Source organism: Eublepharis macularius, chromosome 12 (genome assembly GCF_028583425.1).
Source record: "Eublepharis macularius isolate TG4126 chromosome 12, MPM_Emac_v1.0, whole genome shotgun sequence".
In the NCBI taxonomy this organism is placed as follows: Eukaryota; Metazoa; Chordata; class Lepidosauria; order Squamata; family Eublepharidae; genus Eublepharis; species Eublepharis macularius.
The window spans coordinates 46949667-46969055 of record NC_072801.1 but is presented as its reverse complement, the minus strand read 5'-3'; the positions used below and the strand labels follow the sequence as shown (position 1 = coordinate 46969055).

Here is a 19389-nt window from a genome sequence, read left to right as displayed (position 1 = left end):
ATGGAGACTGCCTATCAACATGGCCCTACTACGGTTCCCTGCTGCCACCTGCTGGTTTGTGTACTGCACTTCAGCACCTTCTTGGATTTGGAAGGAGGAAAGTAGGGGGTTAGAGTGAGTGAGCCAGTATTCAGATTAATAGACCACAGCCAGTTTGGTGTAGTAGTTAAGAGTGGCAGGACTCTAATCTGGAGAACTGGATTTGATTCCCCATTCCTCCACTTGAAAACAGCTGGGTGACTTTAAGTCAGTCACAGCTCTTCTAGAGCTCTCTCAGCCCCACCCACCTCACAGGGTGATTGTTGTAGGGATAATTATAGCATACTTCATAAACCACTCTGAATGGGCCTTAAGTTGTCCTGAAGGGCAGTATATATCAAATGTTATTATGTTCATCCTCCAACCCTTTATATTGATATCTGTTCACTTGTCGGCAGCTTCTAATGATTGGCAGCCCACCAGTCTCAGCCACTGAGGTTCATCTAGATCAGCAGAAAGCAGGGTGAGGGCAATGGTGAGTCAAGAGGGAGAGGCTCCCAGTGAGGATGTAGGGGGAATTACTGCTGAAGGGCTTCCTGTTTGTTTCAAGGCAGTGGTCTGGCTTGTGATCAGGATTGTTCTAATGTTATTTCCTGGCCTTGGTCTGCAGATAAAGTATCATGAAGAGTTTGAAAAGAGCCGGATGGGCACACCTGGTGGAGAGGGAGGGGAACTGGAACGCCGTAACTCCCAGGAGGGCGCCAACTACAGGAGGCCAGTGGAGCAGCAGCCACCGCCCTCGCACCAGCAGCCTCACCATATCCAACCAAGTACACCTGGTAAATGAGCTATGGTCATTCTTAAGCAGAGGGAGGTAGGAACCCTTGCAGCAGTTGTCTACTAGATGGGTCTACCTCTGTGAACTCCCAGAGATCATAAAGGCATGAATGTCATTGGCCTGTGTAAGTTCTTATTGGAATAGCAGTAAGAATTCCGTGGCTGAGGCAACTCAGAGCAGAAGGTGGTTTGGGGACGGGGGCAGTCTGTGCAGAAGGTGAGGCAGAACAGGAGCAACAGGAAAGAGTTGGTCAGGGGCAGGTGAAACTTACCTAAATAAGCCGTTGGTGACAATAGGCAGGTATCCCCTGGAATGGTGGACTCTGCATCCCTGGCAGTGTGTAGACAGTGTGGCTAACAGCTGGTTCAAAGCAGACCAAGGGTTGCAAGTATGAACTACAAAGCATCTATTTTGGGCAGATCCTGTCAGTGTTGTGTGAGAAAGTGGCTGGGTGAGTGAACCTGTAGCCATGTGGAAAACTCTTTGATGAAACACTGAATAGCAGTTTGCAGAAGAACATAAAACGCTAGAAGAAAGAATCATGAGGGACGGGTTCCCTTTGTCAGTTATAGGGCTAAGTCAGCGGTTCTCAAACTCTTTTGGGCTTCTGCCCTGTTGGTTCCATAAACTCATCCCCAGCGCCCCCACCCTATAAAAATGTTACTCAGAATACCAGTTTACATGACCCACTAAGGAAGATAATAAAATTCAAAACTGTCACATTAATTGCACATTTATTCAAAATCTAGTTAAAACTGGTGGTGATGACAGTTTCTCAAAACATGATATGCTGTTCTGACTAGAGCTCTGGTCATGTATTTACTAAAAAATTTCAGTAATTTCCACCAGATTTCAGCACCATGCAGAGACAAACTTGAAGCAAAGGAGGTGTTTTGCTCTATGCTCTAGCCTGGTCAATCATAAATAAGCAAACAGCATTCTCGGAGGGGTCCACCTCCAGCACCCCCTGCCACTCCTTTGCCTCTTAGCGCCTCCTTAGATAATTCCACTGCCCCCCAGGGGGTGGTACTGCCTCCTTTGGGAGCCAGTGGGATAAGTTATTCAAGCCTTTCCTAGACTAGACACCAAGAAATCGGACGCAGAACAGGACATGCACTGCAATCTCATCAACATCAAAGAGTTGACTAACTGTTTTCTTGTCTTCCCCAGCTTACCATCACCAACCACCACAACAGGCGGCATCTCAGTCCTATGGCTACAAGGAGCCAGCAGCACCTGTCTCCATACAGCGTAACGTCCCATCTGGAGGAGGGGTAAGTGCAGCCTTGGAGGGAGAAAGGGAGCTGGTGGCTAGCTAGCCATTTTGTGGCAGGGAAAGTGGATCATTTTAATGACATCTTGCCTATTGCAAGTGTCCCTTTGCCTGTTAGTGGCTTTTCATGCAAGCATGCAAAAGTTTCAGATCTTTGTTCCAAAGAAGGGATTAAATTGTGTAATAATTTTCTAAGCTTGGGGAGGAAAGGAAGATCTGAAGTAAACCACCTGACTCCAGAAACACACCATGCAGCAGTGCAGACAATGTAAAGCACACATGCAGTGCACATCAACGGCATTAAGTGCTCATGGTGCTTTGCATTTCAGACCTGGGAACGGGCATGAGCCATGAAAACAGAGGCTGAAAGAAGGTATCATCCTGCTCTCAGCTCCATATGGAGGCCATGATTACCCTGATTTTTGGGTCATGATTTAAGGCTGTCCCTGCCTTCATTGCCAGGCTTGGTCCTATTAGCCCCAGTAATAAAGTCCTCTCAAGTCAATCCTGTTCCTGTCCACCACCCCCACATCTACCCATAGGGCCCAGATCACTCTATGCCATTATTATAGCAGAGCACCAAATTGTCTGTGGATTTAGATGGCTTTCCCTCCAGTCTTAGTCACCTGCAGGTAATGTGACTGGAGCACAAGGTGTAGAGAAGTTGCTCAGGTGGTGGAGACTGTCATCCAGATAAGCCAGCCACCAGCAGTCCCATGCTTCATTGCTTATGGTGACTGCTAGTGCCTAGAGCCCGTTCTTAGCTATTGTTCTTTTACTTACATCTGAGACATCAGTTGCTAAGCAGTAGAAACAGAAGTCCTTCTGGCAGAAATTCAGATACCACTGCTGTGATTTAGTACACCCAGGTTGTGGAGACCTAGGAGGAGAGAAATTAGGTTACTTTCCATTACCCCCTTGATACATTGGTCACTGGTGTATCAAAGCCCTTTCCCCCAATTTTTAACTGCTACACTGTACGAATTGGACTTCCTTGAACCAGCCCAAACGGTGGGGTAGCTGCTGTTAGCAGAATTGGGTACCCGGCATTCTTTTTGTGAAACCCCATGGGAATCCTGAGCACTGACCCATCTCTTTCTTCTTCCCGCACCAAAACCTCAGAAGCGGTTCCGTGCAGTCTACGATTACAATGCAGCAGATGAGGATGAAGTCTCCTTCCAGGACGGCGACACAATCATCAATGTGCAGCAGATTGATGATGGCTGGATGTATGGCACTGTTGAGCGGACCGGCGACACAGGCATGCTTCCGGCCAACTACGTCGAGGCTATATGAGCCCTGCTTGGGTGCTGCCCTAGAAGCAAGCAGGGGGAAGGGCTCTCATCGTGTGCTTCTCATTCCATTTTCCCTTCTCTGCTGTCTCTTGTCATGCATCAGTTCCTTTTTCTGAGCCTCTGGCATGGCCATTTTTTTATTCTTTTGCCAACATAGCCTTGTTTTGGAGGCATTTGACATTAGGGTGTCTCTCTTGCTCTTTTTAAAAACTATCCATGTAAGACTTTTCTGAAAAGACCAGCTGTCCTTCCATCCTCTCCCTCTGTTTTCATGGAACTTGGCACTGCGCTCTCTTCCCTCCCCAGGGACCTGCCATTTTGAGAAGTGATTTGGATTCTGAACTAAGTGGGCCTGATCTAACCCGACTGCTACATGGGAACAGGAGCTAGGGAGGCCTAAGGGAATAAACCTGGTGCCATACTTGCTTTTCAGGCTGTAGGGCCTTGAGTAACTTGAGGAGAGCCTATAATCAATTTTACTTCAGAAAAATTTGCCCAGGGTGTTTGCATGTCAACCTTGGTTCACCTTTCTTCCTTCTTGTAACATTTATATATCAGTTTGACAGAAATCAAAGGAAAAACATACTTTGCTTTAAAGCAGGAAAGCCTTTGGTGGAATTGCCCTCTGCTGTTTGCATATTCAAGTCAGTGTCTCTGTAACATCTACAAGGAAGATGGTGCTAGATGCAAAGAATGGCAGGAGAGGGTATAGGAGAAGGAAAGTGGCACTTGTAGCAAATACACCCGAGCATTGGCTCCTGGATGCCGGGGTTAAGGAAGAGTGGACGTCTACTTAGACATGGTTGGGAGAGAGCATGCACACTCCTCCTGGAGAAAAGCAGTTCGGAGTAGAGAGGGCTCTGCATGTAGCCTAAGATCTTGCCACTGAGTAGGATCAGTCTGTACAGCTCTGCTTTGGTGCTCTACCTCTGGGCTGGAGGAATTGTGAGGGAGGGACAGCAATATTCCAAATGCTTCTGGCCATTCCTGCTGCCCCCTCTCCCCCAAGAAGCTTTAGAATGACTTTTGAGCCAGCCTATGCAAGAATCATCCAGCTAATGATGCATATAGCCACCTCTCTTAAAGTCTATGGTGCGTCACATATGTGCTTTTTTCCCCCTATGACCTTAATTCTGTAGACACCTAACATATGAAAAGAGACAGGTGCTTCCCTTAAGAGCCATTTTACCTGTAGCAGCCCCTTTCATTCTTAGGCAAGAAGAGCCACGCTTGCTATGGCAATGCTATATTTGGGACCAGTTCTTCCTTTTTTCTTGGGAATGTTCGTGGGGATCCATCAAAGGTCAACGGAGTGCTTTCCTCCTGAACCCCCCTCCCTCTCTTGTACTTTTTCTGAGCCAAGCAATGTTTACAGCCCTTTCTCTTCTTTCTACTTCCCTCCAGCCAGCCTGGCAATTGGATGAAAGGGTCAGGGGAACACATACCTTGCACTAGAAATATACCTCTCACCCTCTCTTTAGTACCTAGCTGGCTGGTGCGGTTGCTGGCTTAGGATAGAATCATGGACCAAAAGTAACTTGTGTGTTCATCTTAGAATGCCAGGGAACTACTCTGTAACTGGAATTACATGAGGCCAGGGTAGCCTGCATATATGGGAAGACACAGGCAGGAAAGGGGAGCAAGTTAGGACGCTTGCATTCCTAACTAGATCCTTAAAAGTCTTCATTCTCCCTGTGTAGTAGCTTTTTGCACTACCTTTTAGAGATCCTCAGAAACTTAGCAAAGTCACTTCTGTGTCAGCAAAGAAGGGCAAATTTTATTTGAAAAAGAAACAGGCAACTCAGTATTCCCCTGCAGAGCCACAGTCCTCTGGAAGTGGCTTGGATCTGACAGCTAAACTACTTCCAGACAATTGTGAAGCTAGGCCTCTTCCACACACGTGGGGGACCTGTGGGAAATCCTTGTCTCTTTAAATGTAACCTGCAGAGTAACTCTAAGTCGCTTGCTTTGGTAGTAGCCTCTTGTTCTGTGTGGATCTCTGGAAGTGGGCTTCTTAAAGCTTCTGCTTTTTAACACTGTCTTTCAATAGTATGTTGGAGAGGAAGTTGGGTCCACTGAATTTCCTCCAGTTCCTAGCGTATCTAATACCTCTCCAGAACCTGGAACCACACAAGGACCAAACTCTGAAACTTGCATTGACTGCACAGATTCTGTGCCATTCCTCTGCTTCTTGCATGCATATGCTCATGGTTTGCTTTTCCCTTTCTGTGCCCAGAGGTATATCAAGGGTTAACATCCCCATATACCCTCCACTCTTTCTGTGGACTCAAGTGCAAAGATAATAAATGTTGGTAATATTAGAAAGCATCTGCTTTATATCTTTGCAAGAGAAGTAAAAATTAAAGGAGTACTCTCTCCCTAGGTTTTTACATCCCTCCTTTAAGTTAAAAGTAATGAGATGCTTTTTATTTTCTTCTTTGTACTTTGTGGGCATGAATACCTGAGTGTTACCTTCTAATTTCACTTGACAGGAGAGTTTTAAACCTATGTCTGCATCCCTACCACTACCAAATTATGAAGCTCTCAAATACTCCTGCTTTACTTGCAGATCTCAGCAGCAGAAGTAGTGATCAACTCGTACAGTTGTGGAAGCACAAACATTTTTTTCATTTTTCCCCCATTGGACACTTTGCACTAGTGATAAATGTGTTTAAAAATGGGTGGGGAGGTTGGGGAAACCTTTCAGTCTCCTCTCCACCAGATCTGTACCTTCAAAGGGAAATCTCTTGTTAGAGTCTGGTGCAGAGAGAGTAATGGCAGTGGCTTTTTCTTCAACCCTTTTAGATATCTGCAGGTGTCTGGGGACCTTCTATCCTTGGGGGTGACCTTTCTCAAGATGCCAACAAGAGTGACTCAGTTAGTAAGGGGATGAGGGAGTCACATTCTTGGTGCTAAGACAGAAGCACAAGCTTAGTGGTGGGTGTTTGTAGCTAATTAGGATGAGGCAAAATCATGTATAGACAATCCTTGAGGACAGCTTTTTTGTGAGGAAGATTCAAAATATCATAATGTGAATAAATATTTTTAGAGGACCAAATAAAATTACGATATTCACTTTTTGACTCTCTCCTAGCTTTTTCACTCCTGCTATGGAAGAAAGTTTCTCACTGCTTGATTTATTTTTCTGCCTTCTTTGACTTATGCACTTTTGCCTTTTTATTTTTTCCAATAGCTGAAAAGCACCTAAACCTGTATTTAAATAAATAAAATGTTTTTAAAAACTCAACAAAAACAGCTAAGTTGCATCAGTGTCGCCATTTTTATTAATGTAAAGTCTTGTACATCTTGGCTTTCCAAGCTAGATTTCAGTGTCTATTAGAATGATTTTTAAAAAATGGTTTGGAGTATATTTTGGGGGTTTCACCTGTTGTCTGTATGTTTTCTTCTTTATGGGCTTGCACGCCCTCTCCAAGAGTCATTTGGGCCTTTTTCAGTGGCACCATAAAATCAAACGTAGTACCAGTTCTCTTCTGGTTTACGCCAATTTGAAAATAAAAGTATAATTTTTACCTGCTGACTGATTTTGGTCTTCATTGATTGTTTTACTTTTCCTTTGCTAGAAATTAATGTATAAAATAAACCCATTATGTTCTAAGAGGAGACTTGTGTCTCAGTGTGATCTAGAATAGCGGAATAGTGACTGTGATCTTTTTAACCTTGGATTTATTTGCATATCCAAAGGTTGATTATTGGGGAAGTTTTATGAACTGAGAGTGAGATAGACTGGATGGCTTTGGCTGTGGGGGGCAGGCTCTACTCACAAATCCTTAGACAAGCGTTCCTGCCAATAATGGTTATTTCTGGTATTCCAAATTGGTTAGACTGGTGTTCCCTGTGAAGAGGCAAATTCCTGTAACAGCCCAACATCTGGGCTAATCTCTTCTGATAAGGAATTAATCATCGAAGAAAATACACTTTGCACAGAAGGAAGGATTGTCACTTACCAGAAAGGTGCCATCTCTTTGCCATATTTTTCTCTTGTTTCCCTGGGTAACTAACAAGCAGTGCAGTCCTATGGAGAGTTACTCCGGTCTAAGCCCATTGACTTCAATGGGCTTAAGACAGGAGTAACTCTTCATAGGATTGCATTGCCAGAAGCATATTCTGTTCTGTCTTGTGGGCTCAGTGTAAAGGCAGCCTATGCTAAGGCTAAAAGGCTGAAGATTTTACTTGCCAAGGTGTTTGCTAGTATACTCTGCAGTATAGTCCTGTTGAGTAGGGGTAACCCCATGGAAACTGCAGGCCTTTCTCCTGTTCCTGCGGCCAGAGCATCTAAAAAGGGTGAAATACTTTTCAGTGGATCTGACGTGTGGCCTGTGAGGCTGAGAAAAAAGGAGTGGAAGGGGAGTGGGAATGTTACAGAATTGGAGGTGGTGGGGGCTATAAATTGAAGATACCTTGTTTTTGGTATCTAAAAATTCAAGTATACTGTAAGGTGGTTGAGTATGAAAGAGACTGACTCATGGTATTTATTCACTTCACTTGGTTCTCAATGGGGACCCAAGCACCATAGATTGCTTTCTCCTTCATTTTATCCTCACAACATTCCTATGAGGTGAGTTAGGCTACGAGTGTGTAACTGAGCCAAGGTCACCCTTTGGCTTGGGCCCTTCAGAGCCTAGTCCAACACGAGCCACTATACCACACTGACTCTTGGTACATCCCTCTGGTGTGACGTGCTGCATAGAGATGCATTCATGCAACAGAAAATAAGTAAAATGCTTTAGTAAAGCTATAGAGCAAATTAAAGGAGTGAAGGGCAAGAAGCAGGTATGGACATGGATGACAGACCTCCCTGAAAACCCCACTTTGAGATTACTAAGGGAACTCTGGTATAAACTCAACCCTATGCCCTAGTGCAGAAATTCTGTGTCCGGCTAAGGCAAGTTCATAGACTGACAATAAATGTTTTTCTTAGCAATTACCCTACGGCTGTTGGTGCAGTTACTTCTCATGTCTTAATAGAATAGCTGCTGTGGGGATTGGCAGGGGTTTATCACAGAAGGATCCTGATGCAGGAGGAGGACGGGTTCTCCTGCCTCTCCTTTTGCTCCTAGACATGCTACCAAAGGGAATCCATGGTTGTTGTGGATTTTCCAGGCTGTATAGCCGTGGTCTTGGCATTGTAGTTCCTGACGTTTCGCCAGCAGCTGTGACTGGCATCTTCAGAGGTGTAGCACCAAAAGACTTTTGGTGCTACACCTCTGAAGATGCCAGCCACAGCTGCTGGCGAAACGTCAGGAACTACAATGCCAAGACCACGGCTATACAGCCCGGAAAATCCACAGCAACTATTGTTCTCCGGCCATGAAAGCCTTCGACAATATAAAGGGAATCCAGTTTAAACGTTTGTCACTATTTCAATTCAATCAATTTATTATGTGTAGCTTAACATCAGACACGCTAGTAGAAATGTGTGTGGGGCAGTGATTTCTATTTGTGTTTTATTGGCCATCTCTTCATAGTAGGGCCAAATGAGTGTGACCTAATGCTGGCTAGAGGGTAGGATCCAGCCAACTTTTCTGCTGGTGAAAAAGACAGGGGGATGGGGGTCCACTTGGATCATGAAAAGGCTCTATACGGCCTGCATGAACAAAAGCCACGAGGGGCAAGGGCTGGATCACATAGGAGAATTGGGTGAGATATAGCAAAAAAGCTGGCTGGAGCCAACCCAGAGAGTTTGCTAATAAACGTATCTTTACCATTCTCTTCTGCTGTGTCTCTCTCTTCTGCTGTAGTGAATACAACCCAAGATTGTGTGGGCTTTTGGGGAAGGCGAGAGCTGAAGGGCTGAAGTTTCCATGCATGTCAAAACTGCCATATGGTCAAGACAGCCTTGGGCCCTTGCTGCAATGCTTCCCATCCCCACTTTGCTCCTGTCCTTTCCACTGGAACCCTTAAGTTTTGTTTGAAAGCAGCTTTTCTCTGGGAGCCTGAAGACTCCAAAATCCATTTGATACAGAATCTGTTAGGAGTAGTGCAGATCAAGTGTAATCCTACTATTTTTTGCTCATCACTGCCTTTTCCCTACCAACTGTAAATCTAAATAAATCCTGGGTTTAACTCTCTCTTCCATCAAGGCAAGGGAATGATTGGCCTCTTTTTTGTTGTCAAATCTCTATTACAAACTATATCTCAAACCTCTGACTGCTACTAACTTGTAGTAGCATTTTTAATTTGTAAATTTTATAGTATTGCATTGAACATCCTAAGCACCCTCTGCTATATTTCCAGAGTATACTACCGAGGACAATGGAGGATAGCCGAGTCTGATTTGCCTAAGGCTATACAATGAGTCCCTACTAGCAAAAAGGCTAGTGACTGCTGCTGCATGACAGTAGCCCAAAAGAGAGTAAAATGCATCTGTTGAACCAAGATTATCTTGGCCCTGGTGCTAGAAACCAGCACACACAGGGAGGGCCATGAAATAGTTCCAAAACATGCATAGGTTGGGTGGCAGCCATTTCTGCAGGATGGCCAATCTGTTAACTGTAGACTGATTATTTATCTCAAAAAAGTAGCCTAATGAGGCTATCCAACTGCCAACAAGTTAGAGGAGCTAGTTTGTTACTTGGCCAGAGATCTAAGTTGAAACAGCTATTCAACCATAAAACTCAGTGTGATTCCTCCCCTTCTTTAACCTACTTTACAGGGCTGTTATGAGGGTAATATAAAGGAGCAGAGAACTATGGACACCAGTTAAGATCAGGCAGTTCTCCCAAAGGTAGCATTTAAGGGTACATCTCATTGCTACTACTATACAGAAATAATTTATGATGAAAAATCTTAGTGCTCAGCAATACAATTGGTGCAGGATGCATTTTTATAGGGGACAGTTCCAGTTAGTAAAGCTTATGTGAATATTTTTGTCTAACAGGAGCAGTCTAGAATAATACTCTTAAATTTTATTGAGATTGTAGTGCTGGAAAGGACCAAACGGCTATCTACCATGCTCCCCCCACCAAAGGGCCCACCCACAACCACTTTGCAATACAGACTGCTCTGTGTTACAGGCAAAGATCTCTAGAAGAGGTAACTGAAGTAAATGCCGCCAAATGAACCAAGCTACTTCTTGAAAGGCTGGGGGGAGAGATCCCCTGGGGCATAGCTAGTCTGACCTGGGAACAAATTCCTTCTTGCTCCCAAACATCTAGCTGAGGTTCATTTCTCCAGGAGATGGTTGCCCTGTGCTGCCCAGCGTCTGGGTGCAGTGGTCTCTGATGCCCCAGAATTCACGGTAAGAATCTGGGAAAAGGAGAGAAGCCTTGCTGGCTTATGCTGTCCTTCGCATCTTCCTCTACAAAACTCCAGCTTTCCCAAATAATCTTCAGCAAGCTGAACTGCGACCAGTGAATCTCTGCTCCCCGCTACAATCTGAAGCCTTTGCTCAGGTCCCCTTGCCCCCTCGGCCCTGGAAGAAAACGACAGCGCTCTTCCAGCCCGAATCGTCTCTCTGCCTGTCTTCAAGGAGCCGCAGCTCGCGCTGTGTGCGCGCACTGCTGTATCCCTTCGCCACCTTGCTTGCAAACCCCTCCCTCCTTCCCTTCCTCACTGCACCATCCAGCCCTCTCTCTCTCCTCGCCTCCCTTACCAAGGCACTGTCGCTGCCCCCGCTTTTCTCCCCCTCCGTCACCATGTTGGACATTTTCATCCTCATGTTTTTTGCCATTATAGGCCTGGTTATCTTATCCTACATCATATATATGCTGTAGCATCTCCAGCTCTGCAACCAGCAACCGATGGATGCCAGACAAGCAGGGAGACAGCGGTGTGTATGCCCCCTCCCCCACTTAAGGCTGGTCCCAGCAGTGTTTCAGACGGGAATTCCGGGTTCTGGATCGCAGCAGAACTGGTATTTAAAACCCACACCTTTTTGCAAAAAATCTGTGATGGGGTGGGTGGGAGTTGAAGATGTAGATTATCTTTTTAAAGCCATCATTGATACTATTCCCCAGTCTTTCTGAAAGAGGAAGCTGTTCTGTTGCTTTGTTTTAAATGCATGTTTTAAAAGATTATTCGTCTCAATACTGCTTTTCCTGTTTAAGAATTATTCTTTCCTTTTGATGGTAGGAGTACGCCTGTTTAGACTGTGGATTTTTTAAAAATCAAGATACAGATACATTATTCTGGCTTTTAGACTTAGTGGGTGGGAGAATGTGTTAGAATCTATTCTTTTTAAGCAACCGATAGCGCATTCTATGTCTTCCAGTTGATTGTTTTCCCCTTAAACATTCCAGTTGATTGTTTTCCCCTTAAACATTTAATAGTATGGATTTTTATTTTTTGCAGATATGAGGCTCCACCCTGGCTCAAAACCGTGTTTACTTCATGGACAGCCAGCATGGCCTCTTTGAGCTGTTCCAGAGCTTTCCTGGAGAAAGGTTAACTCTTGGCAAAAAATGAGCTGGCAAACAGAGCAGTGATTCAGCCCAGCAGGATCTGAAGATGTATCTCAAGTTTCCAAAATGCCAATTTGGATTGGAAATGCTTTACAAGGACGACTGAAACTGGATGGACAAAATCAGGCAGCGAAAGAATATTTACAGAATGACTCTGGGGAAAGGGGATAAGAAAAACTTTATGTCCTCAAAACTGTTAAAGTTGCAGGGGTATGCAACCGTTGAGTAACAGAGATAGTATTTTGCCTCATTTTCAGTATAGAATATATATATTTTAAATAAAAGGAGGGTGGCTTTTAAAGAACAGGGTCAAGCCAAATGGCAAAAAAGGACTGATTAGCTAATCGCATTCCATATACTACTATCAGCTGTAACAGCCATGCAAAATTTGCAGGGTGGGATTGCATCCAGCAGTTTGGTGATAGATTGGAAACTCCATGCCTTAACAGGCTTACCAGATTCCCAGTGGGGACTGGAGTTCTCCTGGAATTAAAGTGGTTCTCGGGACTACAGAAATCTGTTCCCCTGAAACAGAACCTTTGCAGGGTGGATTCTATGTCACCACATTCCAGCTGAGCTCTCTTCCCTCTCCAACTCTTCCTTCTCCAGGGACTGTCCCCAAATTTTTAGGAATTTTCCAAACTGGAAATAGAGCTGTTAACTGATTAATATTTACATCACAGGAGGAAGGTTGTGTGCTGTGCAGCTAGAGGGTGTCAGCTGTTTCTCTCTGGATTGAGGCAAGTGAATAACTTTGGTTTTGCTTGGTTTTTTTTTAAAGAAATCTTTTTGGAAAGCACTATTTTTACATGGTTGCTCTCCTCACCCTGCATGTGTTGTAAGCTACACCAAATGATTGCAGCAGCCAAGAGCTGCCTGCAGTGTAGAAAAAGGAAAATTCCTTTTGGCTGATAGGAAACTTCAGCAGTAAATTTTCTCCAAACTGCCAAAAGTTTGATTTCTACCAATACTAATGGAATGCCAACCCACCCACCCACCCCCCCAAACCAGAGGGTTGTTTGTGAGAGCTTGCAATTGCTTGGATATGCATAAAAATATAAGGAGAACCCTGCAGGCCATCTAAGTCCTTCCTTCTGTTTCACACCATTGCTGGCCTGTTCAGGTTTAGTGCAACTGCTCACACAGACAGACATCTGACACAATGCAATTCTCTTCTCCTGACAAATGTCTACAGAATATGCCAATTTTTCAGGGTGGGGCAATTCTTATGGGCCCCATATGCGGAAAGGACAACACTGATAGACAGCACTAATCTTGTTCAGTCGTTACAGTTTTGGTGCTTCAAACGTGAATAATGGGAGAGCGCACTTACCCTAAGCCATCTGATAAATGTTGCCATTTTGTGTGAAATGTGCATAGAGCTGCCAGATCCAGATTGGGGATTGCCTGGGGTTTGGGGATGGTGCCTGGGGAGAGCAGCCTTTGGGAGGGGAATGACCTTAGCAGGGTATAATGCCATAGAGTCCACCTGCCAAAACAGCTGTCTCCTCCAGGGGAACTGTACTACAATCAGTTGTAATTCTAGGAGGCCTGACCTGGAAGTTGGCAAACCTAGAGGCAACACACATTTCCCAGCTTCGGTACAGAAGCTCACATACCCTCAAAAATCTGGGTTCCCAATCAGTGTACTGAAACTAGAAAATAAGCACATTGTCCTGTTCGCCAAAAATGATGACTGTGTTTTGAAAGGACTGGCCATGGTACAATCTCCCCTTACTTATGGTTAGATCAGCAAAATCATAATATTTGGACACCTCTCTTTCAATTACTGAAATGATCAGCTCCTTTTCCTTCCAAGGCCATAATGCTGGTCAGTAGTGAAACTGTATCCCCCAGGTAATTTCAGTATTTTGGCTTTGCCCTGCATTCCGTTGACTGAACTGTTGACTTCAGTAGAGGGATCTGCTCTTCTTACAGATGTATTAAATTTTGCTGTCAACTATACATGGTTTTAAAAGCAATGATCTGTACACTTTTTAAAAAACTGATAAACAAATTGAATTAACCTTCAGATCTCTAGCTTATTAGTGTTTCAAAAAAATGCATACTCTGGAGAGAAGGGCTGAACCATAAACAAAACTAGTGGGATTTGACCCGCTTTTCCTCTGGTGAGAAAAGGGGGTGAGAAGTCCCCTTTGCCTACCAAAAATGCTATACTGGGGATCATGGGACCTGCACGGACAACAAAGTGGGATGGGGTCTGTAGTAAGGAGAAAATTGGGTAAGATTAAGTGAAAAAAGCTGTTTGTTTCCCATCCAAACCCCTAAATGTGCAAGGATCAGTATATATGAGCCAATATAGAATAGTACTTAGAGTCAGACTAGGATCTGGGACACTCGGGTCTAAATCCCCACTCTGCCATGGAAGCTAGCTTGGGTGAATGTGGGCTGGTCACACACTGTCAGGCTAACCTACCTAACTGGATAGTTGTGAAGATAAAATGGAAGGAGAAAAGAATGCAATGCAGTTGCATGGAGTTCCCATTGAGGAGAAAGGTAGGGTATAAATGAAGTAAATAAAAAATTAATGTGTGTCTGCAGTTTTTTTTTAAAAAAAGAGACAAGTATCCTCTGACTTCCACATAAGTGGTAACTTTTGGAAAATTAGAAATATGAGAATAATTGCTGTTAATAAACTTCAGGGCACCTTGTTGTCTCCTAGGTGTAAAAAATATCTTAAAAGATGAAAGTATTGGAGTTCTAAACAAGGGTTTAAAATGGTTTAAAATTATCAACAAATGTATTTGCTCTAAAGGAATAACAGTTACCTACCGAAAGGTCACTGGTCCTCAGTGAGGTAGCATGCTAACTGATACGTAATACTGTCAAGCATGCACACACTTTCTGGGTTGGAGCCAGTCAGATTTTGGGCCCAGTCTTGCCCAGTTCCCCCTTTATTACACTCTCCGTTCAACCTGGGTTTTGTCCAGGATCTCATAACTCCCAGCATAATATTTCTGGTGGTCAGAGGACCCTCTCCTTCATTTCCACCAGTGGAAAAGCTGGTTGGATCCAACCCTTTAACCTCATTGAATCAGGAAGAGGGGTTTTGTAATGGTGGAACAAGATTTGCAATGAAGTAGGGGAAGGTTCACATAAAACCTGTTTTGTGATCTTTAATGACTGGTGTGGAGGGTGCACGCTCAAAACGATGCTGCTTTGCTGATGTACTTGTGGCAAACCAGATAGTCGTAGTTTTTGTGTTACACCAAGCTCACTAATACAACAAACGCTGAGAAATAAAAAAGCACACTCTTGAATTGTGCTGTCTACTTGTTGGAAATGCTGCTGTGTCTAAGCATTCATTTCTGCCCTCCCACAATTATCAATGCTCACTGGGTTGTGGTAAACTGAACAGAATCTCGGGAGTACACATCACCAGAAATTGTTGATCAACCAGTTTCAGATAATCACTTTATAAACTCATTGCATGGGATGTTGGCATCCAAACCTTCCAAATGAATGAGTTTTCTGCTATTTCCAAGGTGGAAAAGCTATACAATACACTGTGATCTAGACGCTAGTTGCAATGCAAAAGAGAGAGAAGAAATGCTTAATACACCATCTGGCCTACATTTGGACTACTTTGAACCAATTACCATGACAGACAGGATCCTGGCATCTATGAAAGCCACTACTTGTGTGCTTGATCCTTGCCTATCTTGGCTGTTAAAATCGAGTAAAGATCACATCAGTGAACCACTGAGATCTATTGTAAGTCAATTGCTAACTTGGCACCATCCCCCAGCCGCTCAAACAGGCAATTATCTGTCTGCTAATTAAAAGAACATCCCTAGACAAAACTCATGTGGCCAATTATTGCCCAGTCTCTAACCTACCATTTCTGGGCAAAGTGATAGAAAGAGCAGCAGCTGATCAACACTAGATCTTGGAAAACTCTAGCACTCTAGACCCTTTCCAGTCTGGATTCAGACCGGGGCATGGGACAGAGACAGCACTAGTAGTGTTAGTGGATGATCTCTGAACATAGACAACGGCCATGCTTCCTTATTGCTCCTCCTGGATCTATATGCAGCCTTTGACACAGTAGACCATGCCATCCTGTTGAGGCGTTTAGAAACAAGTGGGCATCAAAGGATGTGCCCTGGACTGGTTTAAATTATTTCTCATGGAATGGACTCTTTGTTGCCATCGGAGATCAGCAATCTCCAGAACTATCTTGTGGGGTTCTGCAGAGCACAATCTTATCTCCCATGTTATTCAGCCTCTATGTAAAACCTTTAAGAGAACTCATTTGCAGCTATGGAGTGGGATGTCATCAATATGCAGATGACACCCAACTCTGTATCTTGCTATCCAGGTCCTCGCAGGATGCAGTAGAAATCTTAGATTGCTGCCTGACAGCCGTGGTGAAATGACTGAAAAAATGAAATTGCACTCAGACAAGCCTTAAGTGATGCTTGTTGGGAAGGCAGAGATCTTGAAGGACATTGTACTCCCCACTTTCAATGGAGTTCATCTGACCCTTGCAGACTTGGTTAAGAGCCTAGGGGTTATACTGGATCCAGCGCTACTTCTAGAAAAACAAGTTAAGGGAGCTGCAAAAAAATGCTATCTGCAATCTCACTCTAGTCTGGAAACTGGCTTCTTACCTCGACACAGGCGACCTGGCCACCTAGATCCATGCTATGGTAACATCAAAACTTGACTATTGTAATGCACTATACATTGGTCTCCTATCTAAGTTAACTAGGAGGCTCCAATTGATGCAAAATGCTGCAGCTCGACTGTTAGCAGGAGCCAGCAGAAGCATGAACATCACTCCCATCCTACAGTCACTCCATTGGCTACCTATCAGTTACCGCGCTCAATTCAAGGTATTGGTTATTACATACAAAGTGTCAGGATCATGGCCCCTGCCATACTCTGGGGGTTTGGGGTTCACTGGTGTGCTACAGGCCTGATCTTTGGGCTTCTTTGGGAGTGCTATTAGGATCTTTGACATACTTTGGGAGTGCCGGAGATGCAGTTTGAGAAGCTGTGAGATGCTAAGAAGGAATGCAGTTATCAGAATGGTCAAGGATTTTTAATCATAACAGTTGTACTTTCTCTCACTGTACTTTCTTTCTCTGCATAGATGGGAACCTAGCAAAAAAAAAGGGGGGGGGGGTTAGAGTAGAGTGGGTGGTGCTTGAAGAGTTTAATATGCCTAGTAGGGGGAGGGACAAGTTATTCCTATCAAGAAAGTCTTTCTGTACTGAACTCTTAGGTTATTAAAAGCTTTAACTCATGCATCTTTGGACACATGCAGTGTCTCTGACACAAAGCTCTTCACGGCCTTGCCCTGGCAACGGGACCGCCTCCCTCCCTATGTCCCTCCACGGCAGCTATTCTCATCCAAACAGGGTCTCTTGCAGGTGCCAGCCTGTGGCCCCTACCCTGTGGAATGACCTGCCTGAGGCGGTCAGGAGAGCCCCCCCCTCTCCTGTTTTCTGCAAACAATGCAAAACCAAATTATTCAAAAAGGCTTTTTTACTCAGATAGGAGGGTGGTATTGTAGTGAGGGGGTCTCAGATGATTCACTAATGAGTTAGGGACCATAGACTTCACCACTATGTTGCCTTATGTATTATCTGTTGCTTTAAATATGTACTCCTATATACTACCTGTGCTTCATACTGTCTAATGTCACTTATAATTGATTATGTTCTTTTTCAGCAATTCTTCAACTCCGTATTGGATCCTTGCTAATGCTATGTCTTTGTAAACTTGTATTTATTTACCCTATGACATTGTTTATGGAAATGTACTTGACACAGCATGGAAATGCCTGCCCTTGTCCTTGCTACCGATTGTACTAAACTCACGCTATGTAATCCGCCTTGAGTCTCAGTGTGAAAGGCAGACTATAGATAAATAAATAAATAAACTGGCCATAAGGTAGAAGATGCCAGATGGGAAGCCGTGTTAGTTTGTAGCAACAGAATAAAACAAGAGTCCAGTGGCACTTTGAAGACTTAACAAATAAACTTTTGTGTCATCTGGGTTTTCTCATTTTTTAAAATTATGAATAATTCCTATAGAAACAACAGTGCTTGTTCATTATTTGCTAAGTCCTATGAACAGAAATATTCTAGAAAGAAGATATAGCTACAGTTTTTGTTTGTTAAACTACATGTTGATTTTAGAATATATTTGGGGACTCGATACATTTCTTTCAACTTCCCTAAGATGTACAAAAATATTTTACAGTTTTTTTTTTTTAAGAAGTGAGAAGTATATTCTGGAACTTTCCCTCATGGGAAAGTGTTAGCTGAAAGGCCTTTTTTTCCTTAGTAACTCAAATTACACTAAAGGATGTGGTGACTTTTGTGTTCTAACATGTATTTCTAACTTGTCCTGAAAATTCACCAGAGCAACCCATCACAGTTTCTGTGGGTGCTTTTGCCAAGTCCTGTTAGGAACCAGCTACTTGTGAATGAGTAAAGCAAGCAGGGCATATTTAAAATAATTTCCTTTTGTGTTTCCGATTTCACCAGAGATTATGAAGAAGAAAAGAGAGGGATATACATTAAGTATTCAACAGTCAGAAAAGTTAACCCTCCCAGTTCAATGAATGCTGTCTGTGTGTGGCTACAAACTTCTACACGCAAGAGTTGCTGTACTTGGTGCACAAACCTTTGGTGCCCAGGTGACAACAGAACATATTCTGGAATGTGCGAACATATGCCTGACCCCATGCCTTATCCCAGGGATCCCATGGTGGCAATCTGTGTGTCCATGGGTGTAGTAAAGTGCATTACTGTCTTCTGCCACACCTTGGGATCAGGGCAAGCATCTATTTTAATAGTGAAATCATTGGGTATCACTGTCTAGCCACCAACTTCCAGTAATCTGTTCTGTTACTGGCAGAAACTCTAGCCCAGTAGATAAAAAACTGATCAGGCCTCTTTAATTAAGCCTTTTCCCCATCTTAATGAGATCCGAGTATGGAGAGCTGTGAAAATGGAGTAAGAGGAAACCCATGGAGGAAAGAGTAGGATTTGAGACCAGTCCTGTATCTGAAGAAGGGAGCTTTGGCTCTTGAAAGCTTATACCCTGATAATCTTGTTGGTCTCTAGGGTGCCACTGGACTCAAATCCTGCTGTTCCACTGCAAACTAACATGGCAAACCAACAAGGACAGAGTTGCTGATCCATGGAGCAGAGGTTGCTGAACAGGAATTCCTGTGGCATAACAGATAAGAACTGCACTGTTAGGTAGGTATAGTATTTCGTCTCCTGCCCAGAATGTTTTTGTGTACCTGGGGCAACTTATCCATGTAAGGAAAACCAGTTTCCACATGCAGATGTAGATGTTCTCCTGCTAAGTTTTAACAGATGAGCATTTCTGCAAGGCATATGCTAATGTAGGAGGTGTGCATGTGTGTGAAACCTTATGTAAGCAGGAGGGCAGAATGGAACATGCACACACAATAGCCTCCTTGCTTTGCTCCCACCAGTCATTTTTCCCCCTCATGGGGGTTACTCACAGTCTTGGAAAACAGCTGGAGCAAAGATAGTTTCAGAAGAAAAAGAGTGGCTAGGGGAAAGTTCAATTCTC

At 43.9% G+C, this 19389-nt stretch overlaps 1 protein-coding gene across 1 annotated transcript in view; it reads left to right on the top strand.

Annotated features, from left to right (window-relative positions):
• The window catches only part of LASP1 (LIM and SH3 protein 1), a 59611-nt gene extending 52696 nt beyond the window's left edge, over positions 1-6915 (top strand). The window contains exons 5-7 of the mRNA XM_054992820.1: positions 650-818; positions 1988-2091; positions 3213-6915. Of these exons, the coding sequence (XP_054848795.1) occupies positions 650-818; positions 1988-2091; positions 3213-3386 (447 nt within the window). The 3' untranslated portion in view covers positions 3387-6915. The remainder of the gene's footprint in view (positions 1-649; positions 819-1987; positions 2092-3212) is intronic.
• The last annotated feature ends 12474 nt before the right edge of the window (positions 6916-19389 follow it).